Here is a 19,711-nt window from a genome sequence, read left to right as displayed (position 1 = left end):
AGAATATTTTCAGTTAAAAAATTAATGTGAGAATCTAATCTTTCAGAAGTTCAAAGTCCAATTATCTCAGATATCTTAAGTTTGAAGACTGTATTTATCTTAGGGCTTTTAGAAAACTTGTTTCTAAAGAACATATATTGTTGATATATATATATATATTATAAAGCAGATGGTTAGAAGCAGATCTCTAACTAGCAGAACTATTACATCCATGACTGCAGCGTATTAATGTTGTGATGTTTCCTAAGGTTGAAAGTTTGGTGTTTGAAAGTTTTAAATTCTGTGAACTCGGTGTATATTAAAAATTCACCTCTATGTTCTTTTTCTGTACCTTTTCTCCCCAGGCTGGTGCTTGAGTTCAGCCTCCTGTCTTATGCTTTTGGCAAATTTCCTACCGTTGTTTGGACCTGGTGGATCATGTTCCTGTCTACATTTTCAGTTCCCTATTTTCTGTTTCAACATTGGGCCACTGGCCATAGCAAGAGTTCTCATCCGCTGATCCGTTCTCTCTTCCATGGCTTTCTTTTCATGATCTTCCAGATTGGAGTTCTAGGTTTTGGACCAACATATGTTGTGTTAGCGTATACACTGCCACCAGCTTCCCGGTTCATCATTATATTTGAGCAGGTAAGGTTTTAAGTGTTACCCAAGGCGATGCTGTCCTCGGCTAAAATAATAATAATGATGATGACATACTGATACTATTATTTTTAGCTGTATTAACTTGGATAAATTTTCATATATTGTTCCTTTTGCCATTATCTATAAAATTGTTAAACTAGAATCATCTCATCTCTTAAGTTTCATTCTAGCTTCCATGTTCTCTGAATTTTGATAAATAAAATAAATTACGTTGAACCTTTTTTTTTTTTTTTTTTGAGACGGAGTCTCGCTCTGTCACCCAGGCTGGAGTGCAGTGGCAGCATCTCGGCTCACTGCAACCCCTGCCTCCCAGGTTCAAGTGATTCTTCTGCCTCAGCCTCCCAAGTGGCTGGGACTACAGGCGCCCGCCACCACACCCGGCTAATTTTTGTATTTTTAGTAGAGACGGGGTTTCACCATATTGGCTAGACTGGTCTCAAACTCCTGACCTTATGATCCGCCTGCCTCAGCCTCCCAAAGTGCTGAGATTACAGGCGTGAGCCACTGCGCCCGGCCACATTGAAATATTTTTGATGCATCAAGATTTTGTTCCTGAATACTTTTTGTAAAAGTCATTTAAATTATAAAATATTTTCTTATTTATTTATTTATTTATTTATTTATTTTTATTTTTATTTTTTTTTTGAGACGGAGTCTTGCTCTGTCGCCCAGGCTGGAGTGCAGTGGCGTGATCTCGGCTCACTGCAAGCTCCGCCTCCTGGGTTCACGCCATTCTCCTGCCTCAGCCTCCCAAGTAGCTGGGACTACAGGCGCCCACCACCACACCCGGCTAATTTTTTGTATTTTTAGTAGAGACGGGGTTTCACTGTGTTAGCCAAGATGGTCTCGATCTCCTGACCTCGTGATCCGCCCGCCTCAGCCTCCCAAAGTGCTGGGATTACAGGCGTGAGCCACTGCGCCCGGCCAAAATATTTTCATAATTAAAAACTTCACTTTTGAAATGTCAGATTCATTGTTTTGTCATGTAACTATATGATAAAGGTTTTATTTTAATTTGTTTATACACTCATCAGGATTTTCTGACTTTATTGGCCATCTATAATGCATTTGGCTAATGGAAAGGACACTTGCAGGAGACTTTCTTTGAACAGACGTCTTTTTCCTCCTGCTTTTGTAGATTCGTTTTGTAATGAAGGCCCACTCATTTGTCAGAGAGAACGTGCCTCGGGTACTAAATTCAGCTAAGGAGAAATCAAGTATGTAATTTCTTTTGTTCGTTATTTTTTCCTCCCCTCCCCTCCCCTCCTCTCCCCCCCACCTTGTTCCCTTCCCTTCCCTTCCCTTCTTTCCTTTTCTTCTTCTTTCCTTCCTTCTTTCCTTCCTTCCTTCCTTCCTCCCTCCCTTCCTCCCTCTCTCTTTTTCTCTTTCTCTTTCTCTCTCTCTTTCTTTCTCTCTCTCTTTTTTTCTTTTCTTTGTGTAATTTCATTAGTTTAAAGGATTATTGGCTGGATATTTCACCTTTTGTTGTTTACTGGGATGTCACATTATATAATGTAGAGATTGTGTTTTATTTCAAATATATATGATCCATACTGATTTTGAGGACCACTTCATTGTTTCCTGACTATTCCTGCTTTGCCCTTGAACCTACAATTTTAAAAAATTGATTATCTTTTGTAACTTTGCATTATTTTTATGGAATGTTAATAGCCTCATTACACCTGTGCCTGCCTATTCTTTGCAAATTGTTGCTTCACACTCTAGAAGTTATCTCAGTCACAGGAATAACTTGGTTTAAAGAGATTGGTAATATTCAATTCGTGCAAGAATAAGAAGTCATTCCGGAGATCAGGAAAAAAGAACGAGCTGATAAGTCATTTTATTCTTCCCTGTTCTGTGCTTCCTTATATTCCCCCCTTTATTTTTGCTGTGAAAAATCAAAGAGCCTTTGCTCTAACTATAGTTTTCCTTTTCTAGGCACTGTTCCAATACCTACAGTCAACCAGTATTTGTACTTCTTATTTGCTCCTACCCTTATCTACCGTGACAGCTATCCCAGGTAATGGTACTATGAAGCAGAAATGTGGTAAGCACCAAAAGTGTGGCATGAGTGAGGTGGGATAGGTAAACAGGGGCCAGTTCACGTAGGGACATAGAAAATATAGAATGAGTTTTCATTTTCTGTCTGACCTGGGAAGCCTCAAATGGTGAGTAGAGAAGTCTAATTTGATTATAGTAATTCTTGACAGAATTATAAAGTATTTCATATGGTCATAAATGATGTTCTTTGTGTAAAATCATTAATTAATGATATTTTTATTAATTTTTATTATTTTTTATTTTTTTATTAATTAATTTTATTTTTTTCTGAGATGGGAGTCTTGCTCTGTCACCCAGGAGTACAGTGGTGCTATGTCAGCTCCCTGCAACCTCTGCCTCCTGGGTTCAAGTGATTCTCCTGCCTCGGCATCCCAAGTAGCTGGCATTACAGGTGTGTGCCACCACGCCTGGTTAGTTTTTTTGTATTTTTATTAGAGATGGGGTTTCACCATATTGGCCAGGCTGGTCTCGAACTCCTGGTCACTGCCTTCCAAAGTGCTTGGATTACAGGTGTGAGCCACCACGCCTGACCAAAAAACATTAATTGTGAGGGTCTTTATTCAAGTTCAATTACTTTATTTAGAAACCTTATTTTTGTTTTTTTTTTTCTTTCAGGAATCCCACTGTAAGATGGGGTTATGTTGCTATGAAGTTTGCACAGGTAAGTTTTTGTAACTGCCTAAGGTATGTTGATTAGGGGATGGGGATTCATATTTATGATAATAATATAATCTACTTAAATCTAATTGGGAGCTAAGAATGCTTTCTGTTGACATTATGCAGTCTTTTAAACTATTTCCAGTACAGTAAATGGTGTGTGTTTTGCCAACATCAAAAGTAATTTTCTTTAATAAAAGAATATATTAGGCTGGGCGCAGTGGCTCGCGTCTGTAATCGCTGCACTTTGGGAGGCCTAGGTGGGCAGATCACGAGGTCAGGAGTTCGAGACCAGCCTGGCCAACATGGTGAAACCCCATCTCTACTAAAAATACAAAAATTAGCCTAGCGTGGAGGCACGTACCTGTAATCTCAGCTACTCAGGAGGCTGAGGCAGGAGAATTGCTTGAACCTGGGATATGGAGGTTACAGTGAGCTGAGATCACACCACTGCACTCCAGCCTGGGCGACAGAGCAAGACTCCATCTAAAAAAAAAAAAAGAATGTATTATTTTATAAAGTAATTCTAATTCGTTATTTCATTAAGCATTAATTTCCCCCTTCCTTCCTGTTTTTCGGGGGAGGTGTATATGTATGTGGGTATAGTCTGACTCTTCCCCATTCCTCCTCCTACCTCCATCAGAATCATTAATCCTGGAAGATCCCATTTTAAATTATTGTCTCAATCAAATGCCCATTTAAGTAAGTTCTTTCATTATGGGTTGTTTGTTTGTTTGTTTGTTTGTTTTGAGAAGGAGTCCCACTCTGTCACCTAGGCTAGAGTGCAGTGATGCAATCTTGGCTCACTGCAACCTCTACCTCCCGTGTTCAAACGATTCTCCTGCATCAGCCTCCTGGGTAGCTGGGATTACAGGTGCCTACCACCGCACCTGGCTAATTTTTGTATTTTTAGTAGAGACAGGGTTTCCCCACGTTGGCCAGGCTGGTCTCGAACTCTGACCGCAAGTCATCCATCTGCCTCAACCTCCCAAAGTGCTGGGATTACAGGCGTGAGCCACTGTGCCCAGCCATGTTACGAGTTTTAAGCAGCAGGAAAAACAGGTTCTGAGAGTAAGAGCTCTTTTAAAAATATCATTTGGTAAAGGATTAGGAAAAGTGATGGTAGAAACTAGGCTTGAGTAATCTCCCGGAAGGATTATAGCAGTCTTATGTACTAGTGTTAAATGGAATACATATGCGAACGTTACTTTAAGGGTCACATCTGTACTTTCTTTTGGAGAGAAAAAAATCACCTTCCATCTTATTAAGCCATCATTATTATAATTCTGTCTCTGTTATGTTCCAGGTCTTTGGTTGCTTTTTCTATGTGTACTACATCTTTGAAAGGCTTTGTGCCCCCTTGTTTCGGAATATCAAACAGGAGCCCTTCAGCGCTCGTGTTCTGGTCCTGTGTGTATTTAACTCCATCTTGCCAGGTAACGTGGGTACTTGTTAATTTGGTCATGCATAAATTCACGAGGTAAATAGAAAGCTATTGCCTGTGAGCACCTTTGCTTTGCCTACTTTTTCATCTAAACTTCTATACATCTATACCCATCTTGACCTCTTTTACATCTACTTTATAAATGAAGTATCCTTCATCTAGTCTCAGGTCAGTCTTTATTTTTTTTATTTTTATTTTTTTTTGAGATGGAGTCTTGCTCTGTCGCCAGGCTGGAATGCAGTGGCACAATCCCGGCTTACTGCAACCTCTGCCTCCCGGGTTCAAGCGATTCTCCTGCCTCAGCCTCCCAGGTAGCTGGGATTACAGGCGTGCGCCACTACGCCCAGCTAATTTTTGTGCTTTTAATAGAGAGGGGGTTTCACCATGTTGGCCAGGATGGTCTTGATCTCTTGACCACGTGATCCACCCATCTCGGCCTCCCAAAGTGCTGGGATTACAGGTGTGAGCCACCGCGCCCGGCCAGGTTAGTCTTTCATCTTATGGCTTTCACTCAAGTTGTACCTTTCTCTGACAGTGGACAGTCCACATTCATGCTGTGTCTTCCTGTTCACTATTCAGTTCATTGTAATCTTGCTCCTGATTCCACCAAGCCACTTAAATGCCCCTTGTTGAAATTACTAGTAACCTCCATTTTCTAATCCAGTGGATGGATTAAGATGTACTTTACCCCTTATCCAAGTTGACCTCCGTGAAGCATTGGGTGCTGCTGACCACATTTTGAAATCTCTCTTGTCACTGTTTTCTTGCTTTTTTTTTTTTTTTTTTTTTAAAACCAGGTCTCTCTTTGTCACCCAGTCTGAATGCAGTGGTGTGATCATGGCTTACTAGCCTTGACCTCTGGGGCTCTAGTGATCCTCTCGCCTCAGTAGCTGGGACTACAGGTGCATGCCACCATGCCTGGCTAAGTTTTTATTTTTTGGAGGGACGGGGTCTCGCCATGTTGCCCAGGCCATTCTCAAACTCCTGGTCTCAAGTTATCCTCCTGTCTCAGCCTCTCAAAGTGCTGGGGTTACAGGCTTGAGCCACCATGCTCGGCCTTTTGCCGCTATGTCTTATTTTCCTCCTGTCTTTCCAGCCATACCTTGATTTCTTAAATTTATTTATTGCATTTTTTTGTCTATTATGGAGATATGTGAGTACCTATTACTATGCCGGGTGCAGAGGACTCAGAAGTGAACAAGACATGTATTATCTTTACAGTCTGGGAGCTTTTATAGTTTCCCTTACTTTTCCTCTTTTCTTTACTCATTGAATGTTGGTAATGTTTTCTGTCACCACCTTCCCTTTCTTTTCTTCTCTTGCATTCCTCTTCCAGTAACCTTCCCTCACCGGCCCCAAGACTTATTTGAATGAACTCTGTATCTGTCCCTAAAATAGAATATGTGTTACATACTTGAATGTCTTCCTCACTAGCTGCAAAGTTATTGAGATCAAGGATTGTGTTTTATAGTCAATCACAAGTCTCTCTCATATTGTCTGGTACATAGTTGATGCTCTATAAATATAAATTTTTCAATAAATGAGTGAAAGAGGTGGACATATAAATGGATATTTTATAATATATTGTAACATGCACTACATAAGTAGGATAAACAAAATGCTTATGGCCTTTGTTTCATATTAGAGATAACATTTACTATTGGGTATTGAAAAATAGGTGGGTATTTGCCTGGCAGAGAGTTGGTGGAAAGGTCATTCTAGGTAGTGGGATGGATGCAAGGGCATGGAGCATTCAGGAATGGCATAAATCCAGTTGTGGATGATGTTTACAACACTTACAGGGTAGAATCATTGGAGATATGTTTAGAATGTTATCCATGTCACTATGTTAACCATGTCACTATTAACATTTTGGACTGGTTAATTCTTTGTTTGGAGTGGCATTCTTCTGCATTGTAGCATAAACTGTTTAGCAGCATCCTGGCCTCTAACAACTAGATACCAGTGGCACAACTCCCTCTCCTCCAGTTGTCACAGCACTGGTGCAGTGGCTTGCCCCGGTAGTCCCAGCTACTCTGGAGGCTGAGGTGGGAGGATCACTTGAGCCCCAGGAGTTGAAGTTCAGCCTGGGCAGCATAGTGAAACCCTGTCTTTTAAAAACAAAAAGTCTCTAGAATTTCAAATGTCCTGTGGGGGAGAGGGGGCAAAGTCTCTCCCAGTTTTAAACAATTGTTTAAGAGGGGGGTATGGGGGCCAGATTTTTAAAGGGCCTTGGGTACTAAGTTAAGCCATATATCTAGGCATTTCTTAAAAACAAACTGGGTAGGCTGGGTGCAATGGCTCACGCCTGTAATCCCAGCACTTTGGGAGGCCGAGGTGGGTGGCTCACGAGGTCAGGAGATCGAGACCTGCCTGGCCAACATGGTGAAACCCGGTGTCTACTAAAAATACAAAAAATTAGCCAGGTGTGGTGATACATGCCTGTAGTTCCAGCTACTTGGGAGGCTGAGGCAGGAGAATTGCTTGAACCCTGGAGGCAGAGGTTGTAGTGAGCCGAGATCACGCCACTACACTCCAGCCTGGGCGACAGAGCGAGACTCTGTCTCAAAAAAAAAAAAAAAAAGCCAGACTGGGTAATGTCATTTGTTGAACCCACTTTGAAGGAAGTTACTGTTTTAAAATTAAGATAATTAACTCTAAAAGTATATCATCTCTGGAATGGGTAAACTGGAATAGTAACTTATATTTTACAAAATAATCCCAGCTAAATAAAATGATGTGATATAATTAGTTGCTTGGTATGTGAGCTATTTGGAAAGACTGCTAATATTGTTAATCTCATTTTTAGGTGTGCTGATTCTCTTCCTTACTTTTTTTGCCTTTTTGCACTGCTGGCTCAATGCCTTTGCTGAGATGTTACGCTTTGGCGACAGGATGTTCTATAAGGTAGTATATACTTAGACTTAGCTTTCTTTTCACATTTTATTATCTTCTTCATTATTAGTATTTCGACATTGTTGGCTAATGTCACCAGCCTTTCACACAAACATTGTGAAATAATTTTCTTTTCTACAAGTTTTGCCAATATTTTCTGAAATTCAGTTACAGATATAACTAGCATAACCTTGTGTTTTCTTCTGTCTCTAATATCTGCTCCCTTAACATAAGCACATGGTTTCTGCTGGATCCTGCAAGGATATATTGGTGATTCCAGTAGGAAACTGTTTGTTCAGAGCACACCATGAGACTTCCGAGTGTTCATTCATTTGAAATGGACCGTCTAGTTCTGTAATAATGACCTCAGCAAATTATTCCATTTAAGACAATTGAGCAGTTCACGAGGGAAATAACTTTTCCCTCTTTTGTTTTGAAAGGTATTAATTTTGCTTCAGATAGTATCCTTATGCTTCTAAAGTTGGAATTAAGCTATAGAATTAGAGTCAGAATGGCTCATAGCATTCTTTAACCCTACCTAAAGCTGTCTTTAAGTTTTGGTTGTTTTTGGCAACACTCCAAGTCTACCACCTTTTTTCTCAAAGAAACTTTAAGTGTGGATTGCAGATTTTAGATATCTGATTTCATTCATCTGATCTTAAAATTGGGAGCAAGAAATATTTATAGGGATACCAGGACTTTGAGGTAGCCACCATCTCACTCTTTGGGTAATTTTGCCATTTATGGTAACCACCAAACAGGTCTCTAGTGTTAGTACTCTCTCGTCTTCATGACCATAGAATTTTCTCATGACATTCCAGCAAGGTAAGGGGGGTGGGGCTTACTGATTGCTGTTTAGATGAACATTAGATTTAAGTGATTGTATGTGTTCTGTAGGAACCTAGGAACTAAATCATATATAGTATGAGAATTCATGTCATATTCAACACTAATAACCAAAATGCCTTTGAAGATTTTTCTCTCATCAGTGTATGAACCAACAGTTTATCACAGTATACTTTGATTTTTCTGTTACACGTGTTCTTTGGGAAGGTCAGGGGGGTTTGCTTTCCAGTGGGGGGTGTGTGTGTGTGTGTGTGTGTGTGTTTTATACCTTTACTTTTTCCCTCAGGATTGGTGGAACTCCACGTCATACTCTAACTATTATAGAACCTGGAATGTGGTGGTCCATGACTGGCTATATTACTATGCTTACAAGGACTTTCTGTGGGTAAGTAGCAAGGTTTAAGTTGATATTATTTATGAAATCGAGATTTTCAGAAAGTATGAGTATTATGCAGCTGGAAGAAGTTATATTTAATTGCTCATGAGGAAAGGGTAATAGTATCTTTTCAGTTTTCTCTTGAGAAATTTACATCTAGAAACCTGCTTTGAATGGTACTGCTTAGAAACCACTGTGTACAGTAGTAGGTCTAATACTGTTTCTTTTGCTCTGAATTTTATCTTACATAACAAAGTAAGAATGCATGGAGATTGTTGGAGTTGAAATGATCCATCAATAATGGATAGTTTCTTATGAATCTCATTGCCAACAAATAATCTCCCTTTGGTCTTTTTCATTCATTTTTGGTTAAAGGTAGAGAAACACTTTTTTTTTTTTTTTTTTTTTTTGAGAAAGTTTTTTCTTTTTTTTCCCCGGGGGGGGGGCAAATGGCTTTTTCTTGGCTCACTGCAACCTCCTCCTCCCGGGTTCAAGCGATTCTCCTGCCTCAGCCTCCCAAGTAGCTGGGATTACAGGCATGTACCACCATGCCCAGCTAATTTTGTATTTTTAGTAGAGATGGTGTTTCTCCATGTTGGTCAGGCTCATCTTGAACTCCCGACCTTAGGTGATCTGCCCACCTCAGCCTCCCAAAGTGCTGGGATTACAGGCGTGAGCCACCGTGCCCGGCTGAGAAACACTTTTCTGTGAGAAACACCTTTGTGTGGATTTGTATCTCTCCAATCATCCTATATAATTCATGCTTGCTTTAAATTTTTTAAAATTGCTTTGTAATGTTTTCCTTTTTCTTTAGTTTTTCTCCAAGAGATTCAAATCTGCTGCCATGTTAGCTGTCTTTGCTGTATCTGCTGTAGTACATGAATATGCCTTGGCTGTTTGCTTGAGCTTTTTCTATCCCGTGCTCTTCGTGCTCTTCATGTTCTTTGGAAGTAAGTATCTTGGCATGCTGTGAGTACTGGGTACTATGCTAAAAAAGAAAACCAGATAGAAAGGAAACTATAAAATCAATGTAGGAGAACTAGATAGTAGTAGTAACATTTTAAGGTAGTACTTGTTTATCAGATGGTCAGAATATTGACTTTGAATAATTATACACAGCTCTGTCTCAAGATGTTTACACTTTGAAGTAGGGAAATGAACTAGGTAACCTCATGAAGACCATTGATAACACTGATTTGGTAGGTCATAAAAGTTATCTATATAAACAGCTTTCCCATTCGTAAACATTGTCGGTATGCACCCCCTAGAAAACTGACAAGTTTTTGAGTGAGTAGAGAGGGAAAAGTTGGAATATGAATATTCTAATTCCATGAAATATATATACACATGTTCTGAAAACACTGATTTCTTGTAAGTTACTGATTTTAACACTGAAGCTTTATTTGTCTTTATAGAAACAGTGACCAGAATAAAAAAATATATAAACAGTTGTTGCTCACTGTGATTATTAAATAACAGCAGATACCTGAGGCCCCTCATCTTCTGATAAATTATGTTTTGATACCTGTATATTTCTTTCTTTTTTTTTTTTTTCTTTGAGACAGAGTTTCACTCTCGTGACCCAGGCTGGAGAGCAGTGGTATGATCTCAGCTCACCGCAGCCTCTGCCTCCCTGCTTCAAGTGATTCTCCTGCCTCAGCCTCCTGAGTGTCTGTGATTACAGGCACACACCACCACGCCTGGCTAATTTTTGTATTTTTAATAGAGATGGGGTTTCACCATGTTGGCCAGGCTGGTCTCGAACTTCTGACCTCTGATAACTGTATTTCTTTGTTGCCTTCCTGTTTTTAGTGGCTTTCAACTTCATTGTCAATGATAGTCGGAAAAAGCCAATTTGGAATGTTCTGATGTGGACTTCTCTTTTCTTGGGCAATGGAGTCTTACTCTGCTTTTATTCTCAAGAGTGGTATGCACGTCAGCACTGTCCTCTGAAAAATGTGAGTCACCGACCTGGTTGGAGTGCAAAAGAACCTGTTTATTCTCTGATTGTGAGAGTTGGTGGGCAATGTTGAGGAGGATAGTAGTGGAGATTATGATGAATTAGTGTTAAAGAGAGGGAAATGAGGAGTAAAAGCATTAGTTTATGATCTGATCTTATCGTACTTGAAGTTTTTCCTTTCGTTTAGTTTTCTTCACATTTAACTCTCCTAGCTTTTGGTTTTCTTCTTTTACTGCCTTTTCTTCAGCCCCTTCTAATTTTTTTTTTTTTTTTTTTTTTTCCGAGACAGAGTCTCACTCTGTCACCCAGGCTGGAGTGTAGTGGCGCAATCTCAGCTCACTGCAACCTCTGCCTCCCGGATTCAAGCGATTCTCCTTCCTCGGCCCCCAAGTAGCTGGGATTACAGGAGCATGCCACCATGCCCGCTAATTTTTTGTATTTTTAGTAGAGATGGGGTTTCACCATGTTAGCCAGGATGGTCTTGATCTCCTGACCTCATGATCCGCCCACCTCGGCCTCCCAGAGTGCTGGAGCCACCGCGCCCAGCCAGCCCCTTCTAAGTATTCTCCAGGGTTTTCCTAATGCCATGTATGTCCTTACTACCACCACCTAAAACATACCTTTTTTTTTTTTTAAACCTCTTTCTTCTAAATAAACTGTTGTAAAAATATTGGACAACACTGAGATCCTTCCATTTCTCTTGATTCTATTTTTGTTTTTGGTTTTTGGTAATTATATTCAGGTTTCATTTATTCTTAGGACTTTAGTTTTTAGCTATACATGGGTACAGATTTTAGGAGGATGGCTTTTTTTTTTTTTTTTTTTTTTTTAGAATTTTATTTTCAGGTAACACAGTATAGGACATAGGAATTTTCCAGCAAACACTCTGGTTAATTTAACTGATGTGATCTGGTTAATTAGATCTACTAGCACTAGCTGAAAGTACTGCTTATAGTTATGGATAGAATTTCATGATGGAAACACCCTAAGAAGTAGGATTGCCAGGCTTTTTGTGTATATAGGGCTTGTCTTGTATTTAATACTTTTGTCCTGCCCCCTGTATTGGGTTTCTTAGAAGACCCCAAATGTCCTATATTCTGCTTTTTTCAGTAAATTACAAAAAATATGGCAGATAGAGCTATTTGTCTCAAGTTCATCTAGGCATCTTGTACTTGTATTTGCTAAATTTGGTGGCCCTACTAATAATTCATTCAATCCCTACAACCTTCCAGGTTTGGAGGGGATGCCTTTTTGATTTATTTCCTGGGTATTTCTCGTAGGCATCTGTAACTGAAAATGTCCATAATGAAATTAATCAGTTTCCTCTCCAAAGCTTCCCCTCTTTCTGTGTACCCTATGTCTGTTAGGCTGCCTCAACTCTCCCTCTTTATTTCATATTAATCTCCTTTGTTCATTTGAAGTAATTGCTCTTGACTGTCCCTGGTCACCTGGATTCCACATGTCAGATTTTATTCTCCTATCAAAATCCAGTTTGGATGCCACATCTTCCATGATGATTTTTCAAATGCTTGCTTCCCTCTCTTTCCTATTTCTGAACTTTTGTAGTGCTTCATTTGCTCCTCCTTTGATAGTTCAGTAATTTTAAACCTTGTATTAGTCATTTATATATATATATATATATGTCATGTATGTATATGTTAGTCATTTATACATGTGTATATATAATATATATTTATATTTATATACTTATTTATATATTATATATATACTAATATTTAGTACCTTAAAATCTAAATGGTGGTTATATATAGGTACTAAATATTAGTATATATTAGTATATATATAATATATAAATATAAATATATATATATATTTGTCATCCTTAACCACCATTTAGATTTTAAGGTACTAAAAGTAGGGCTGTGCTAAAATAAAAGATACAGAAAGAAATAGTGCCTATTTAGAAACTGGTCAAAGTCCACACAATTGTGTATAGTTTACTGGACTTTAAAAGCTTTATGTGAAGCATCTAAATTAAATAAATCTGTGTCATAGATAAAAGTACTGAACATCTTTTGAATTAGTGAGCTGCTTATACCTTGAGGGTTATTGAAATGGTGGGAGGCATTTTAGAGATGTACAATGTATCATGTTAACATCCCCCGCCTACCTCCATACCTCCTCTACTCTACACAAATAAATTATTTTTCCATTCTTATTTTTCCCCACTGCAGCCCACATTTTTGGATTATGTCCGGCCACGTTCCTGGACTTGTCGTTATGTGTTTTAGAAGCTTGGACTTTGTTTCCTCCTTGTCACTGAAGATTGGGTATCTCCCTGATTTGGAGCCAGCTGTTTCCAGTTGCTACTGAAGTTGTCTGTGTTATTTGGACCACTCCAGGCTTTACAGATGACTCAGTCCATTCCTAGGTCACTTGAAGCAAAGCTGTTGGAAGTTCACTGGAGTCTTGTACACTTAAGCAGAGCAGAACTTTTTTTGTGGGGCTGGGTGGGGGGAGAAGGCTGACTAATAGCTGAAGTAATGGCAGATTGTTGCTGGGTCATATCAGCTTTATCCCTTGGTAATTATATCTGTTTTGTTTCTTGACTCCGTCCAATCAGAGAATAAACACATCATAGTTTCTTGGCCACTGAATTAGCCAAAACACTTAGAAAGAAATCACTTAAATACCTCTGGCTTAGAAATTTTTTCATGCACACTGTTGGAATGTATGCTAATTGAACATGCAATTGGGGAAGAAAAAATGTAGAATGATTTTTGCTATATCTAGTAGAAAGAAAATGTCTGTTTTCCAAAGATAATGTTATACATCCTATTTTGTAATTTTTTTGAAAAAAGTTCAATGTTCAATTTTCCTTAGTTTTTACCTTGTTTTCTCTATAGGTCATGATTTCTGTGAAGCAAAAAGATGCCTTTTACCATGAATTCTTGAGTTTACATCAATAATACTGTATATTAAGGGGATCAGAAGTAGGAAGGAAAAAATAAGAGATAGCAGAGGAAAAAGAAACATTTCCTCTTATAACTTCTGAAGTAATTTGTAAAAAAGATTTGTAGAGTCAATCATGTGTTTAAATTATTTTATCACAAACTTAACATGGAAGATATTCCTTTTTAACTTTATGGTAACTTCTTTGAAGTTATTTAGAAATATCCTTTGGAACAATTATTTTATCATCTAATAAATATTGACTTATCTTGAATTATTTTGCAGACTAGTGAGTCTGTAACATAAGTATTAATCACCTCCACTCATATTAAAGTGATCATTAAGAATCCAGAAGCTGGCTTCTGCATTTGCTCAGTTATACTTTTAACACTAGTATGTTTTTAGGTGGAATAAATTAATATGTGATTGGTTTCAAGAAAATGTACTCTATTATGTAATACTTCCATTTTATAAGATTCCCATTTCTAATACAATGTGTGTAGGAATTGTTTGTATGTATGAGGTATGATTGTAAAGATTGAGCATTGGAAGGGGTATCAGAGACCATCTCGTTCAACTTTCCACTGAAAGAAAGATTTATGAATTATTTAAATGATTGTTGTTACTTGGAACAGCCACTTGAGAGGCTCTCTTGGTATTGTTCGGAATTGTTTTAAAGTCAGTTTGAGTCTCACAAGAAGGTAAGTAGAGTTTCTTAATAGTCACAGCTTAATTTGAACCACAAGTATCCAGCTTAATCACGTATCTTACTCATGATACCACTGGTCCAGATGAGTTTAGGTAATTTTCAAACATTAAATCCAACTTCAGCGGACACAAATACACCTCAGAGGAGCTTATTTTTAAAAAGGTACTCTGCATGTTCCCGCAGTAATGTTCTGCACAACAGTATTGTGATTGTAATGGAATCATAACCTCCTAACTGGTTTGCTTGAATATGGCTTGTAATTCTTGACATTTTTCTTAAAGTTAAAATGAATCAGTCTCTTGAACTTACAACTGCATTTTAAATATATTAGGGATAGGTTGCTCTGAGACCTGGTTATGAGCAAGCCAATCTTTTGAATCTAGAGAATGGAATTCTTAGGTTTATATTTCTGTTAAGAAATACTATAAATATGACTCTTATGAGAAGACTTTGTTGCTCTGTAGTGTTTCTGAATACTGTATTTGTTGGATTGATCAAGGCTATTTTTCAAAAAGCTCTCTGCTTCCTGTTCGTTTGTTTGTTTTTGAGATGGAGTCTTGCTCTGTTGCCCAGGCTGGAGTGCAGTGGCGTAATCTCGGCTCACTGCAACCTCTGCCTCCCTGGTTCAAGCTATTCTGCCTCAGCCTCCTGAGTAGCTGGGATTACAGGCCCATGCCACCACGCCCGGCTAATTGTTGTATTTTTAGTAGAGATGGGGTTTCACCATGTTGGTCAGGCTGGTCTCAAACTCCTGACCTTGTGATCTGCCCACCTCAGCCTCCCAAAGTGCTGGGAAGACAGGCGTTAGCCACCGTGCCTGGCCTCTGTTTCCTGTTATTAGTGATTTTCCTGCCCAAGATTGCGACAACAAATATGTAGAACTACGGACTGTTCAGAATGCTGAGGCTGCTCTAAGAAACTTTCAAAAACAGTAGGACTTCAAGGAATGGTCACTTTCTATGAAAGAAACTGGTTTGATAGCCATAATCTTATTGCTAGCTGCTTTTAGCAAAAGTCTTTTCTTGAAACCACCACCCATACTCTTTAAACAAATAAAAACTAAAATCTCTTGGTAATGTTTCAGGAAGATTTATTTTTTCTATTTTGCTAATGTGGCGAAAATTATTTTCAGTTATAGGATACTTTTTTCCTTCTGAAAAGTAATAAGCTTAAAGTTTTTGTTTCTGTAAGATGTAATGATAGTAACTATTATTTTGGGCATATTAACCAACAGAACAATTATGTAGTGTGTATATCACTTTCTCATTAGATCTCTAACTTGACCTTCTAGTACCTTTGTGTGTGAGGATGAATTTGTTAGATCCTTTTATTCTCAATCTTGGATAATGATGCAAAATGGAATTTTGTTTTGTTTGTTGGTAGATTCACATACTAAAACTTTGCAGGTAAAGTTGCTTGCCTCATGTTAGAATTTAATTAGAAAACTGAGGCTGCCTTTTTTTTTTTTTTTTTTTTTTTTTTAGACAGAGTCTTGTTCTGTCGCCCAGGCCAGTTTTTTTTTTTTTTTTTTTTCTTGTACAGATAGGGTTTCACCATGTTGCCCAGGCTGGTCTCAAACTCCTGGACTCAAGGGATCTATTTGCCTCAGTCTCTCAAAGTGCGAGATTACAGGTGTGAGCCACGGCTCCTGGCTCCTTGCTCCAGAATCAATTTTTTAATGGAAGATAGCTCATACTTTTTGTTTTTAAAGAGACAGGGTCTCACTCTGTTGCCCAGGCTGGAGTGTTAGTAGCGTGATCATAGCTCACTGCAGTCTCAAACTCCTGGACTCAAATAGTGCTCTGGAGTACCTAGAACTGCAAGTGCCTACCACCACACCCAGCTAATTTATTTGTGTGTTTTTTTTTTTTAGAGATGGGGGGTCTCACTGTGTTGCCCAGGCTGGTCTCAAACTCTTCACCTCAAGCAAACCTCCCACTGCTGAAAGCTTTTGAGATTACAGGCATGAGCCACCATGCCAGGCCCATACTTATTGTTAATAAAGTTTCAGTGACTTGCTTACTAATCTTATGCAAAATTTCATGGAATTTATGTAATACTACATAGCAATGCTGCATATGGTATATATACATACACTGTATACACAGAAAGGTCTGTTCTGGGTATTTTATGTGTCTTATCTCTAGGCTTTATGGCTCTGAAATGGAGGGAACTGGACATAAATGTTTTGAGGAATAAAGTGAATTTTTTGTTGTTGTTGTTTGTTTGTTTGTTTCTTTCTTTTGAGATAGTCTCAGTCACCAGGCTGGAGTGCAGTGGTGATCTCGTCTCACTGCAACCTCTGCCTCCTGGGTTCAAGCGATTCTCCTGCTTGAGCCTCCCGAGTAGCTGGCATTACAGGTGCCTGCCACCATGCCCGGCTAATTTTTGTATTTTTAGTAGAGATGGGGTTTCACCATGATGGTCAGTCTGGTCTTGAACTCCTGACCTCATGATCCGCCAGCCTCAGCCTCCCAAAGTGCTGGGATTATAGGCGTGAGCCATGCTTCCTGCCAAAGTGAATGTTTTGGGTGAAGTTTATATAAGGATTTGACTTTTTTATCATTATTAAAGTTTCTATCAGGTAATACAGTGTTGGCCCTCTGTTGAAATGTTACATATAGCTGGGTGTAGTGGCTCATGCCTTTAATCCCAGTACTTTGGGAGGCCAAGGCAGGAGGATTGCTTGAGCTCAGAAGTTTGAGACCAGCCTGGGCAACATGGCATAACCCTGTCACTACAAAAAATACAAAAATTAGCCAGGCATGATGGTGTACGCCTGTAGTCCCAGCTACTCAGTCGGCTGAGGTGGGAAGATGGCTTCAAGCCAGGAGATGGAGGCTTCAGCGACCTGTGACCTGTGATCACACCACTTTATTCCTCAAAACATTTATGTCCCAGTTCCCTCCATTTCAGAGCCATGGGCAACAGAGCGAGACCCTGTCTCAAAAAAAAATTACATATAAGCCCGGTTTAAAGAGAGAATAACATGCAACTACCCTAGTTGAAACAGAGTGTGTCACTTCTTTCCCAACCTAAATTTAATGCCTAGTTTGAAAATCAGTAGACAGTAATAAAGTTGATAAGCTTAGGTTGGTAGGAAAGCTATGTAATCTATATAGTGTACTAGATCCTTATATGTTTTTGGTAAATAAAGACTTTAATAGCTAATTTGGACTTCAGAAAATGGATTAATTTCACGAGTGCATATCACTTTTGACTATATTAGTCAAGCATATTATTAAAGTTTAAAAAACTTTAAAACTTCTGTACTGTTTTTTTCTTAAGTGCTCTCTTCCTTATTTCTACATTCACATTTCTGCTGTCAATAAGCCCTAATGGAGTGATATACTTTAAGCTAGTAGATACTGCACCATGCCTTGTGGTGGTGTTTTCTTAATGAAATGGAAGCTGTACTTCCTGTTTGTTTTTAAATACTTTTGAAACAGTTCATGCACCCCATCATTTAGAAATGCACTTTGAATTTCCATGGAAAAAGTTGCCAATTTTGGATTGGGAAAGGAGCTGAAGCCCCAGTCAAGACTCTGCCATTTGGGGTAGTGCAGCAGATTCCTGTGTCTGTATCTTTCCAGTGTGTGTGTGAATCCATAGTGTTCTGAGCACCAGAAGGGTCATGTAAATCTGAAGTTGTTATTAAAGGTTTTTCTATAGTGAAAGATGTCTTTTCTGATTCATTCTTGTATGTTACTTTCCTGAATTGCTATTTCCTCCTCCCCCTGCAAGTCCTTGTCTGATCACTGGTACCAATACTTTGTTTAGTATGAGTTGTATTAGCATTAACTTAAAAATTTTTAGGCCGGGCGCAGTGGCTCACGCCTGTAATCCCAGCACTTTGGGAGGTCGAGGTGGGTGGATCACAAGGTCAGGAGTTTGAGACCAGCCTGGCCAATATGGTGAAACCTCATCTCTACTAAAAATACAAAAAAATTAGCCGGGCATGGTGGCACATGCCTGTAATCCCAGCTACTTGGGAGGCAGAGGTTGCAGTGGGCCGAGATCGCGCCACTGCACTCCATCCAGCCTGGGTAACAGAGTGAGATTCCGTCTCAAAAAAAATTTTTTTTTTATTTAAAAATATACAAAAATGGCAAAATGCTGCACATGTGAATGTGATAAATATATTTGGAAGAAACCTAGTCTATTTTTTATTTTTTTATGTCTTTGAGACAGAGTCTCATTCTGTTGCCCAGGCCAGAGTACAGTGGTGTGATCTCAGCGTACTGCAGCCTCCGCCTCCTAGGTTCAAGCGATTCTCCTGCCTCAGCCTCCCCAGTAGCTGGGGTTACAGGCACACATCACCATGTCTGGCTAATTTTTGTGTTTTTTAGTAGAGATAAGAGTTTCGCCATATTGCCCAGGCTGGTCTTGAACTCCTGACCTCAGGTCATTCACCTGCCTCGGCCTCCCAAAGTGCTGGAATATAGGCATGAGCTACTGCACCCGGCCAGAAACCAAGTCTCTTTTAAAAGTAACTTCAAGTGTATTCAGTATTAACTGTATGGTTCATGTACATAAATGCTGTTCATCTTGATACCAGGCAACTTTATATGCTGAATATAGCCAAAAGAGAAGGCAAACAACTGACCAAGACTTTCTTGTCCAGTCTAATGAAGGGGAACTGTGTTAAAGGTTACAAATAAATTGTGGGGCCCAATTGTGACTTTGTATTTGCATCAAGAAATGCAGTGATAGTGACTCTCCTGCCGCCTCTCTCTCTGGAGGCCGTTATTTGTTGCTTAATTCCTTTTGCTCTTGGCCTTTTAAAACCTGTGAAGGGGCCAGGTGTGGTGGCTCATGCCTGTAATCCCAGCACTTTGGGAGGCCGAGGCAGGTGTATCACTTGAGCTTGGGTGTTCGAGACCAGCCTGGCCAACATGATAAAACCCTGTCTCTATTAAAAATACAAAAATCAGCTGGGCTCGGTGGCACACACCTGTGATCCCAGCTATTTGGGTGGCAGAGGCATGAGAATCGCTTGAATCTGGGAGGTGGAGGTTACAGTGAGCCAAGATCATGCTTCTGCACTTCAGCCTGGGTGGCAGAGTGAGACTCCGTCTCAAAAACAAAAACCCACGAAGGTATCTAAGAAAGCATTGCTCTACCTCCGATGGGTAGAAATGGACTTTAGGTTTTTAATGAAAGGTGAAAAGCAGTTGGCTAGGAGGTATGCCTCTTAAGACTAAGGGA

The 19,711-nt window shown here is 39.3% G+C and overlaps 1 protein-coding gene across 8 annotated transcripts in view; it reads left to right on the top strand.

Moving 5' to 3' along the window:
- SOAT1 (sterol O-acyltransferase 1) overlaps positions 1-18,180 on the top strand; it is a 65,325-nt gene extending 47,145 nt beyond the window's left edge. For 5 of the 8 annotated variants that reach the window (XM_058443416.1, XM_058443418.1, XM_058443417.1 and 2 more), the window contains 10 exons: positions 345-627; positions 1,781-1,859; positions 2,581-2,662; positions 3,319-3,364; positions 4,667-4,796; positions 7,614-7,711; positions 8,832-8,930; positions 9,736-9,871; positions 10,734-10,879; positions 13,077-18,157. In XM_058443416.1, the coding sequence (XP_058299399.1) occupies positions 345-627; positions 1,781-1,859; positions 2,581-2,662; positions 3,319-3,364; positions 4,667-4,796; positions 7,614-7,711; positions 8,832-8,930; positions 9,736-9,871; positions 10,734-10,879; positions 13,077-13,133 (1,156 nt within the window). In that variant the 3' untranslated portion in view covers positions 13,134-18,157. Of the gene's footprint in view, positions 1-344; positions 628-1,780; positions 1,860-2,580; positions 2,663-3,318; positions 3,365-4,666; positions 4,797-7,613; positions 7,712-8,831; positions 8,931-9,735; positions 9,872-10,486; positions 10,580-10,733; positions 10,880-13,076 lie in introns of those variants that run through there. The other 3 variants (XM_032160881.2, XM_032160878.2, XM_058443419.1) reach the window with 2 other exon arrangements.
- Positions 18,181-19,711: the final 1,531 nt, after the last annotated feature.

The sequence above is a fragment of the Hylobates moloch genome, unplaced genomic scaffold, assembly GCF_009828535.3.
Source record: "Hylobates moloch isolate HMO894 unplaced genomic scaffold, HMol_V3 SCAFFOLD_8, whole genome shotgun sequence".
Taxonomy (NCBI): Eukaryota; Metazoa; Chordata; class Mammalia; order Primates; family Hylobatidae; genus Hylobates; species Hylobates moloch.
The sequence above is the reverse complement of the archived record's forward strand: the minus strand, read 5'-3'. Positions and strand labels throughout refer to the sequence as shown.